A 12,613-nucleotide genomic window follows, 5' to 3' on the forward strand; every position below is an offset into this window, starting at 1 on the left:
TAACCAAGAATATGTAAAAAACATGATGACATACGCTTTTAAAATGAAAATATAGATAACAAATAACTAAAAAAAAAAAAAAAAAAAAAGGAAATAATTTGTTTATTTAAATCCCCCTCAAACAATCTTAACAAACCCTATTTTTCCTCTTTTCAAGTACAATTACTTAACAACTTTAGTCTTGAGGGGGACTTAAAAGTCACCCGATTGACCTAAAAAAAATTTTGACTAAGTTTTAGCATATTTGCTCGAACTTTAGCTGGGTATGTACTTCGTTTTTAAAAATTCCTTTAAAATGACTACCCCTAATATATATATATATATATATATATATATATATATATATATATATATATATATATATATATATATATATATATATATATATATATATATATATATATATATATATATATATATATATATATATATATATATATATGAAGACCTCAGTGGAAAAACCGGCAAAAAAAAGTTACCATATTTTTAGTTACGTTTAAATTTACCGTCGATTATAATGATCGACGGAAAATAAAATGTAGCCAAACTAAAAATATGATAACTTTTTTTATGTTATGCGGTCGTCTTGATAAGATCAAAAGTAGTAATCAACGGTACTTACATAAATAGAACTTTTCTATTTTAAATAGTAAAATATATTAATCACAATACTTTACATAAAAATATCTTTTTGATATATTGGAAAGGTGAGGCAGTAGTCATTTAAAAAAATATTTTTATAAAAGTATTTACACGTGACGCAAATGTATTCTGTTGTTTTTCTTATGTTATTTATAACAATTGAGAGCGCAAATATCTTGACTTTTAAACAATTAGTTTTAATCTTTTAATACTTCAGAAACTTGATATCTTACTTTTAATTCAAGGTTAAAGACGTTCGCTTTAAATAAGTTCGCTTTAAATAAGTTGTTAAAGAGTGTTGAAAAAAAGTTTTACTAATATATTTTTCTTTCCTTTTTTACTTGTGAAGAAGAAAAACTGGTCTCTCATCTCGTTCGGTTCAATATAGGTAATTTTTAGATTTTAAATACTTTGAGTTTCATTTTTTAGAATAATTGAATTTCGTTTTCAAATTTAATGGATATATTGTTTTTAGTTTGTTAGCCTGATTGTCTTTTATTGTTGATGTGAATAAAAAACCACTCTTCCAACTTGGTAAAGCGGACTGAGTTTCCACTCAAATAAAAATACCAATAAAGGTATATACAAATTTATGCTTCAAAGAATAAGAAATATCTCGTTTAATAAACACTTCTAGCGATAAGCATATTCAACATAAAATCAAATAAAAGTTCTAGAAATATTCTTCATAATCTTCAGCTTTACTTATAATTTTCATAAATAAAACATCTAGAAACTATAAAAATGTTTCATTTAATTTTATTTTCATTGATAAGCGGTTTGGGCATTTTTAAATGAAGATTAATGCATGTCTTACTTTATGAAAGAGAGTAAAGCTAGTAGTCTTTTTCATAATTCAGAGATAATTTAGTTGCTTTGGAAACACATGTGTGTCCATAACATTTAATTATTTCAGTAATAAAAATTTTTTTAAATTCCTCTGCAATCTAAAACACACTATACCCTCGCAGTCGGAAAGTCGCGTGGTTATGCAAAATTTTATTAGCGCAAATTGTTACCATCTTAAATGGGGGAAGCAAATGATTAGTTGAGTTAATAAAACAGGAGAATTCAAACACCAAGTTAATTAAAGAGTTTAAAAAAAGAAATGTCAGTTTATGAATACTTTGGATAATAAGAGTTTAACGCCGCAGAAAGGTATATAAACAAACTTGCAATCCTTTAAATCAACCTTTGTCCATACAAGTTCCTTGCAAATACTTGGAAAGATGACCCAACTGAATGACCATAAGTTCAATACCATGATATTTATTATTATTTAATAAAAAGGCCTATCAGATCTATCAGATCGTTACGTACAAGGGTTTCTTTTTATTTTATTTCTAATTATGAACTTTTAATGTCACTACTAATCGATATGAATTTTTAATGTCACGTTGATTGACTGCGGTCTTCTACTTGCTCCTGCCATTATTTTAATTTTTTTTTATCTTATTTATAAATGTATACATATAAATAAACTTGTATTTATTAAGTTAATAAAGTTAATTGTAAGTATAATAAATAGTGACGAAATAAATTACAAAAAAAAAAAAATTTTTTTAGAATATTTTCTTTTGAAGCTATAAATGATTACAAAGCATTAGATGCTTATAAATATTTTGCCTCTGGCAAGATGCAGGAAGTTTTTCACATGACATTGAGCTCTGGTTTTTTTGTTTGGAAAAAAAAAGTTGTTTGACTTGTGCTTTCAAAACAACAAAACCATCTTAGTTACCAGAGTTGGCTTAAAACAACAAAATTATCTTGCCAAACGTTTTCCGCCAGCTACAATGGTAGCTGTTCGTGGCAAAGATGATGTCGTATTTCCAACTGCGAGGATAAATTATAAAATACTCTAATTTTTAAATACAGGAATTTCTAAAATCATAAACCACAGAACTTTTATCAAATGTTCAAGAGCTTTTCAAAATGAAATAACACTTCACCATGATTCTTAACAATCATACAAGCAGCATTCAATGTATTTTACAGACATAATATGTCTGTAAAATACATTGAAGGCTGTTTGTATAGCAACTATACAATAACAACAAGTTGTATAATAACAACAGGAAAAGTGTTGTGCGCTTGTCTAAAAACTCAATTTCAGAGGACATTAAACAATATTAGTTTATAAACAGTAGCAGTAGTAGTAGTAGTAGTAGTAGTAGTAGTAGTAGTAGTAGTAGTAGTAGTAGTAGTAGTAGTAGTAGTAGTAGTAGTATTAGTAGTAGTAGTAGTAGTAGTAGTAGTAGTAGTAGTAGTAGTAGTAGTAGTAGTAGTAGTAGTAGTAGTAGTAGTAGTTGTAGTAGTAGTAATAGTAGTAGTAGTAGTAGTATGAAATATGCTCGTAAAAGCTATATTTAATAAACTATACATTTAAAACTTACAAGTAATATGTATTATTTTTTAGCACCACTTCATGTCAAAAATGGAACCAAATCAAGAACGTTGTCATGAATTTGGCTTTTTTAAAGGTAACTTTTCATTTACACGCCGAATTTTTTTTCTAAGTTTTAATAATTACATTATTTATTTAACATATAGTGTTAATTGGTAAAATTTAGTTGAGGAAAATTAAAAAAATTTAAAAGCATTAAAATATTACCAATAGTATTTATATAGAAAATTGAACACTAGCATTTAGGGGTCATATTAGACGTTCTTTATATGCAGCATATCATTAAAAAAATTTATTGACAGGTATTTATTTGAATGTATACAAAATAAGTATGAGGGTTAAATTAATTAACATTTGATATTAACTTTTATAGCAGTATAAAAACTTTCGAAAGTTATTCTTTTTGGAAGCAATACAAATAAATAAGCTACATAATTAGAAAATTTTTTTTTTACAGTTTTGTAACTCAATCTTTCAAATGATGAAGACTTTTTGTCATTAAACTGCGGAAGCTTTGAACTTTTTTTTCATCAAACTTCTCAGAACAAAACACTTCCTAGTGGGATTAGACTGGATTTAAGAAACCTTGTCGAAATAGTTTATGTTTGCGGTCTTGGTGGAAACAACTTAATTCAAGAATTTTTTAAGCTTCTTGTTCCTGCACTCCAAAGCTTCCAAATAAAACATTTCAATCGCGGATTTTTTGCATTTGTCCCATGATGACTGTCAATAACTTTTTTGTGCATAGATTAAGACTTCTAATACCGGTGGTTATGCTTTAAAAAAATGTTAGGCAGTATTTTAATACCAAAATTTTATTAGATCAAGTTTGATCTTCTTTTCAGAAGTCAGAACACAAATGCACTTCCTCTACACCTAGCACTTCGATATTTTTTTATAGTCGTTGTAATTAATTTAAATAAAGAAATACATATGTTCAGGCCCGCCATGAGTCTGAATGACGTGTTGGATCAAAGTTTCGCTCGCGTTTCATCATATCCCATTATTGCAATAAGGATTACCAGTACTGAATTCATTGATTCTTGGGAACTTTGAGAATTCAGGCCCTAGGGGACCTCTACAGTCAAGAAAGCTGCTAATTTTTTAATAAACTAATAACAAAATTAAAAAAACACATATAACTAGGAAATTAGTAAGCCAATTTTGACCCATTGTATATCTTGCGCTGTTTTCACTAAACCAAGCTTATATGAAAGACCTTTCTGGTAGATCTCATTTAACACTTTTATCTAAGTAAAAACTTCTTTCGGACCGAAAAGATTGGCGCACTTCAGAGTATCCAGAAGAAGAGTCTCTCAAATAAGTTTTTTCATCCACATTGTTCCCCACATTGTTCAATTTTTGATTTGCAGTCTATATTTGTTAAATAAAAGTGTAAAAAGCTTCTCTTTATTTTTGTAGAAATGAACTTTGTGTTTTGGCTTCTTCCAAAAAAGGTCTTTCTTTTCCTTGTCCTCTTTTAAGCAAAGTCTGATTGAAAGACATAACTTGCAAGACCGGAGGCAAACAAATGTGATTCACTAATGAATTTGGACAAAGATGATCCAAGTCTGATGAGATCCTTAATAAGAGTCTTTGTAAGCATCTCGTTAACTAAGGACTTTTTTTTATTAAAGTGAAGCACTGACATGGTTTGTTGTTTAAAGAGCTGTGAACAAAAAAGTTGTAACGATAATAAATTCAAATGACTGAATCCATTTCTCCAGAAATTATTAGATCAGCAATTAGATCAAAGTCACAAAGCTTTTGCAATAATATAAGAATTTCGCTGGGTTGTTTAACCAACGGCTTCACAGCCTCAAAGCGTGTACTCCAATCGGGTTTGCAAGGTTTGATGAAGAGACAACTTATTTGTCTCGGTAAAGTTTTTCTTTCGAATAGGGCTTCCAATTAAAAGATTGTAAAGTAATTGAACCCGACTAAAATAGTTCTTCACTTAAATAGAAGGTTCAGCGGGATGAATACCAGTAATATAAGGATTATGAACTTAAGGATTCTTTATAAGTACGATGGGTTGTACTCCTTTGTACACACTAGTCTATGTTAGCTCTATTGCCGTACTCTTGACATCAGCATTTCTTTAAACTGATATCATTTTGATCCAAGACGTCTATAATTAACTTGAGAATGTCCGCATCTTTTTTTTTTTTTTTTTTAGAGATTTTTTACCTTGAAAAAACGCTCTTTAACTACCCATCTTTTGTTAACACCATAGTAGATAAACAAAAAAACAAAAGTGACTTGCTCAGTATAAGAGATGTTAGGAGGTCTATCAACGAGAATGGAATAATAAATGGCCACATTAACCTCATTAATGATGGTACCGTGGACGATTACTACACACTTTTTGATAAACTCAATTTGAGAACTCCAACCAAAATGATGGGCTATTTTTTTCAACTTCTTGTTTGAAGCGGGAAAATTCTTCTAGGTGTAACTGATTAGTCTCGTTGAACTTTGCAAGTAGCGCCAGCGTGGTAAAAAATTGCTTTATCATTATCAGCATTCATTTTTGATGAGCATGAGATAATGATTATAGTTTTACACATCAATCACAATTTTTTGTTTAGTTGTGATAAAAAAAAAAAAGTAAATATAAGTATAATAGCTAACTTTCATAACACACCTCCCAGTGGGCACGGGGCCTAAGAAAGTCTTTGGAACTTTTAAAAGACGTCCTGAACGTTCAAAAAACGACTTTGATACGTCTCATAAGCACTATGCACTGCAACTAAGGGTGCGGGATGCTAAGAAAAGAGTTACATCTAAGATGCACTGTAGATGTTCACGTCACGTAACTGCCTCATCTCTTATTGACTTTTTAAGACTTGAGTTGATCCCACACTAAATTGCAAGACTTTCTAACGCTGTTTTCCACCTATAGTAATGGTCTTGATTTTTTGGAATTATTTTTGTAGCTTTTTACTTTGTCAGCTAGCTTTTTCTAGTTTCCATTAATACAACTAATCCAACGTAAAAGATACAAGGGATTACCAGTTCCACAAGCTTGCTTGCTTTCAAAGAGTGTGCCTAAAATGCAAAGAAGTAATTTTAAACTTGCATTCCCAACGGGCCAATCTCAACTCATTTTTTTCGATTGCAAGATATTTTGTGAAAAGCCGATTTAGGTAACATCTTATTACACAAGTTTCTTGGAAAAAGTAAAGTATTTCGTGGAGGTCATTTTAGAACTACTGCATCGCGTTCTACTCAGGAAAAATTTTCAGCCAACGAAGCAGGATTGTTGATGGTAAATGGCTCATTCATTGACATTTCCTAATACTTCAAATAAAAAGCTAAATAATCTTTTTTTTGACAACTTAACAACACTTGTTAAAAAAAATCCTCATAAAATGGCAATGGCAATGATGCGGCAATGGTTATTCTGAGCTCAACAAGATTTTATTAGACTCATTTGCAATGCCATCCTGCATAAAATAATGCTATAGCTTTTTAAATGTCTTGATTTTTATAATGATAATATATTTGAGAAACCATATTTGAAAAAGAAGGTCGCGTAAGAATGAATAAACTTTTTCAACAGCTTGACATGTCCGAGAGGTATGATAATATATCTAAAAGTTGTTGAGCTATTCCCTTTTCCATCTTTTATTTATTTTGTTTTACACAATCTTCAAGTGTACGTTTTTTTTTAGCTTACAAAGTATAAATTTATAAAAAAAAAACACATAAAAAAATCAAAATTTTACAATAGGCATTAAAGGAAATATTTTATCTTAATATGTTATTAAAAAAAATGTCAGATTAAATTAAACTTTTTTTAATTTAATCTATGATTGATGATTAATCTATTTTTGTTTTTAAGTTTTAAGTACTTTTAGATAAATTCTCTTTGAGTAAGAATAATTAATTTCTGTTTTACGAAGTATCGTGAATTTAAGAACTTTATATTAAATTTGGTTTATTAGAGTTATATTTTGTGATTATATAAAGTTGTTATAGTATAACTTGATTTAAACTATTTTTTTTAACTAATATAGTTTTATTATATTTTTAATTTTTCATTTATAGATTTTTAAAAAATAACGCGTTGCATTTGAAAATTTCAATCGTTAACTAGAATGATATTACCGTATTATTGAGATAATAAAATGATTATTCTCAATAGTAATTATACGTTCAATATTAGGTGTTCAACGCGACAAACTTCTTCACGAAATTCATCGTCATTTTTCACAAGGCACACAAAAGTCGGCTTTAGTACTATATGGAATGTCAGGTGTTGGAAAGACAAAAATTGCCAAAAAATACTGTGAAATTTATTCTGACTTCTATAAAAACATTGTCATGATAGACGCAGCATTTGGAAAATTACAAACTTCTATAAGAAATCGTTGTCAAATGTTAGGATTTGTTGTTCATGATTCGATAGGTGAATATTTTGATATAGAAGTAACTGTTGAAAAAATTCACAACTATTACATAAATGAAAAAACTTTGTACATTTTTGACAATGTTGATGATGAAAGTGTTAAAGGTTTGAAAATGTACATTTCAAAGAAAGCAAACTCATATACTTTAATTACCTCGCAATGGAGAACGTGGTCGAACAATGTAAATAAAATATTTGTCGATGTTTTTTCTTCTGAAGATGCATTCGCTTATGTGAAAAATAATATTAAAGATAACGTCGATGAAAACATTAAAAACTTAATTAAAGAACTTGGTTATCATCCCTTTGCTATAACGCAGGCAATAAAATATATAAATATACATAAAATATCGATAGAAAAATATATAGATCGATATAGACAGAAACCCTTAGAAATATTAGACACTGATAACTTTCCTTCTGAAGATGAATCAAAGTCTGCAATACAAGCAATCAATTTAGTTTTATTCAAATTAAAAAAAACTAAACTTATTCCATTAGAATTACTTAACTGTTTATCTCATTGCGATGGTACAAATATAAGTAAAGAATTTATAATCCAAATCTTACATCAAATGAAAATAAAAGAAGAACATTTAATAGATGAAATTGTTGGGTTACTAATGAGTTATTCGTTACTAAATTGTTTTAATGATAACAAATATTCGATGCATGAACTAACACAGTTGACGTGTAAATATTTTCAAATTATAAATTCATGTACAAATACGTATCTTGATCTAATAGAAAATTATTTTAAATTTGAGTTGAACCAAGTAGAAGATCACATGGAATTCGGAAATCATTTCGTTTTTCATTTTCTCTATATGTATCGTATTAACGGAAAAAAAATGTCAAAAACCTTCCATCATAAGACAACTTCTATCAAAAAGTTATTTGTATGTAAAGGTTTATTTGATGAAGCAATTGAAATATTAAAAGCTATTCAAAGTTTTAATACAGAAACTTATGGTGAAAATAATAAGCTCACGCTTAATACAAAACATAATATCGCAAACTGTTTGTGCGATATGGGAAAATATAACGAAGCTTTAGAAATTTATTATTCTGTTGAGAAAATACAAACTGAAGTTTTAGGTATCAACCATCCAGATTCAATGACAACAAAACATAATATCGCAATCTGTTTGATGAAAATGGGAAAATATAACGAAGCTTTAGAAATTTATTATTCTGTTGAGAAAATACAAACTGAAGTTTTAGGTATCAACCATCCGGATACAATAAGAACAAAACATAATATCGCAAGCTGTTTGTGCGATATGGAAAAATATAACGGAGCTTTAGAAATTTATTATTCTGTTGAGAAAATACGAACTGAAATTTTAGGCATCAACCATCCAGATACAATGACAACAAAACATAATATCGCAATCTGTTTGATGAAAATGGGAAAATATAACGAAGCTTTAGAAATTTATTATTCTGTTGAGAAAATACAAACTGAAGTTTTAGGTATCAACCATCCAGATACAATGATAACAAAACATAATATCGCAAACTGTTTGATGATAATGGGAAAATATAACGAAGCTTTAGAAATTTATTATTCTATTGAGAAAATACAAACTGAAGTTTTAGGTATCAACCATCCAGATACAATAAGAACAAAACATAATATCGCAATCTGTTTATACATTATGGGAAAATATAACGAAGCTTTCGAAATTTATTATTCTGTTGAGAAAATACAAACTGAAGTTTTAGGAATCAACCATCCAGATACAATAAGAACAAAACATAATATCGCAATCTGTTTATACATTATGGGAAAATATAACGAAGCTTTCGAAATTTATTTTTCTGTTGAGAAAATACAAACTGAAGTTTTAGGTATCAACCATCCAGATACAATAGGAACAAAACATAATATCGCAATCTGTTTGATGAAAATGGGAAAATATAACAAAGCTTTAGAAATTTATTATTCTGTTGAGAAAATACAAACTGAAATTTTAGGTATCAACCATCCAGATACAATGACAACAAAACATAATATCGCAATCTGTTTGGACGATATGGGAAAATATAACGAAGCTTTAGAAATTTATTATTCTTTTGAGAAAATACAAACTGAAATTTTAGGTATCAACCATCCAGATACAATAAGAACAAAACATAATATCGCAATCTGTTTGGACAATATGGGAAAATATAACGAGGCTTTAGAAATTTATTATTCTGTTGAGAAAATACGAACTGAAATTTTTGGTATCAACCATCCAGATACAATAAGAACAAAACGTAATATCGCAAGGTGTTTAATAAAACAGAAAATAAGTTGTTTAATTAGTTAAATGTAACTTTATTTTACATTTATATTTAAAAGTTTTATTAATCTGTTGATAAAATAAAATGCGAATCTTCATTTTCATTTAATAGTAAGAGAGCGTCGTAAAGCATTTTTTAAATTGAAATAAATAATTTTTTAATTTATATTAGCGTTTCAGTTTTCAAGTAAGTAGATTTTTTAAATTTTATTTATTTTTTTATTTTTTAATTTATATTAGCGCATTTTCAAGTAAATAGAGAACGTTTGTATCAGTTATTAATGATAAATATATGTTTATATTTTATAAATTGTATGTATTTTAAATGAAAGATTAAAACTTTTTTATGGTTTAAAATTAATTAATTTAATGCAGTTCAAGTATTTCTTAATTATGGTTATGTTTTGCTTCATAAGGTTTTGTTAATATATATATATATATATATATATATAATATATATATATATATATATATATATATATATATATATATATATATATTTATATATATATATATATATAAATGTAAATGTTTAAAGTCTAATTTATAGATGAACCAATAAAAATGATTCCCTAAGGAATTAAAAAATGTATTATTTATGTAATAAGTAAAACGATATAAGAAATTTCAGTTCTCATGATAACAATTTACTTTATAATATATTATGTTCTATATGTTTCGTATGAAAAAAACATATTAGTATTTGCCGTTATGTTTTTTATACAAATTATACATTAAACATAAGGGGTAATTACCGTTATGTTCAATGTGTAATCTGTATGAAAAAACAAAATGGTTCTTTTTTTTCATACGAATCAAATATAAAACAAAACAATGCTTACTCGTTTTAAATTACGAAATCTAAATTTATTTTACCGTTATGTTTGAAAACCTGAGATAACGGTTAATTACTAGATATCGATGGCTCGGCGCAAAATCGATCTGCAATCTCCACTAAAAACAGAATTGCTTTATTTTTAATCTCTGTGCAAAACAAAATAGGTTTATCAGAAATATCCTAGTAAAAAGAAATAGTATTATCTGCGTTTTTGCCAGACACATTTTGGACTACCTGCTTTTTTTTGCATAAATTCTGCATAAATTTTAGATTGTGTTTTTTTAACTTTTGAAGTTTACTAAATAGTTGTATTGTTATCGACTTCAACTAAATTGACTAAAATCGACTAGTCGAAAGTCAAAATTAGTCGACTTTGAAAAATATAATAGTCGATTTAATCGACTTGGACTTCCTACTTATCGACAAAAAGTCGATTTAGTCGAGTAAAAATCTTAAAATCCTTATATCTTTTCATTCAATTTAAGTTTTCAATCTTTAGTTTTTGTGTGTAAATTTAATAAAAATATTATAACTATTAGTACCATTGAATTAAAGTACAATTCGCTGGAGAAAGAAGAAGGAATAAATTAACCTTATCACAAAGCTCCAATAGTAACGCAAATCAATATCTGTAATATGTAAGCAACAGCATTAAAAAAAAAAGACAATTTTAAGATGTTGAGAAACAATAAAAGTAACATTATAATTTAAAAAAGAAAAAAAAGGAAATGATTAAAATAAAAAATAAAAATGACAAAATTTTCTGTTTTAGGTTATAAACTGAACGTAATTCGATATATACAATATATATATATATATATATATATATATATTTTTCCAAAATCATTCGAAATAAAAATGATAAAATTTCTGTTGCAATATCATAAAATATATCAAAGAAAATTGTATGTAATTATTTTCAATGAAAGTATGACAACATGATGATTACATTGAAAATCCTTATGTTGACTTTGGTCTTTTGTTAAAAGATCTATATTTTCAAATTTGTGGTGCTAATTTAGTTTAATAACTTATAAAAGTGACTATACTCTACTATATTAAAATCTGTATGTTTTTTCTTTAATATTAAGAAGGAAGCCCCCAATATTTTAGGAAATATTTTGAATTTTTTCAAAAAAATAATATAGTTGTTTTTAAATCAAAATTTAACATAGATTCTGAATTTAGACAATTCAAAGTCTATATTTAAGTAGTTTTCTCTTAAAATGTGAGTGTTGCACATCAGATATTGTATATTTAATAAATAAAAATTTTTTAACCCAAATCACCTACCTATCGAGACCCACTCTAGATGCTTATTACGACAATAATCAACCAGATTTACTTTACTACTTAAAAATTACAATAAAAATGGTAGATTGTAGTTAATTAACAACTGAAAAACACTTTTAAGACATGATTGTAAAAAACTTTTTAAAATTTTATCATCCTTCAAAACAAACCAGTAGCACAATCCTTTTACTAATTCTAAAAACAGCAGGTGCTTATTTTAGCGAGAAAAGATGAACAAAACAACAATGTGCAAACCAATTGTTGGATTGGCTTTGTCTGTAATTAGTCATGTAAAAGCTACTTACAATGATCTCAGACAATCTTTTATCGATGTATTTCCATGGATTAATATAGAATGCTAAAAAGTCTTTCAATACGATGATTTGGTAGTTGTTTTGTGGGTTTTTATAAGATAAAACTTGGAGATTTATTAAAGTTTTTGGAAATAGTTGGTTTTTTAATTTTCAGAAAGGATCTTTCGTATTGTTTAGAAAACAACCGTAAAAATAAGTTGTATGCATCATTAGCATCATTGCACTTAAAATATTCCAATCAATTTCTGTTAACAATTCTCGAAATTTTATAATAGATTGGTTGTTTATTTGTCTTAGATATGTTGCAAATAAATTTTTAGATTCAGGAACTAAAGAGTACTTAATAAGAAAATTTGGAAAATGATCGCTGATATCAGTTTTTAATGTTCCACTTTTGATTTGGCAAGTCATGGCAAT

The 12,613-nt window shown here is 27.2% G+C and overlaps 1 protein-coding gene across 1 annotated transcript; it reads left to right on the plus strand.

Annotated features, from left to right (window-relative positions):
* Positions 1–3,076: 3,076 nt before the first annotated feature.
* On the plus strand, positions 3,077–12,244 carry LOC136082976 (uncharacterized). The gene is made up of 6 exons (XM_065802391.1): positions 3,077–3,122; positions 7,218–8,432; positions 8,553–9,440; positions 9,924–9,938; positions 9,992–10,002; positions 12,104–12,244. The coding sequence occupies exons 1-6, from the start codon at positions 3,077–3,079 to the stop codon at positions 12,242–12,244; spliced, it is 2,316 nt and encodes a 771-aa protein (XP_065658463.1).
* The last annotated feature ends 369 nt before the right edge of the window (positions 12,245–12,613 follow it).

Source organism: Hydra vulgaris, chromosome 08, assembly GCF_038396675.1.
Source record: "Hydra vulgaris chromosome 08, alternate assembly HydraT2T_AEP".
Lineage (NCBI taxonomy): Eukaryota > Metazoa > Cnidaria > Hydrozoa > Anthoathecata > Hydridae > Hydra > Hydra vulgaris.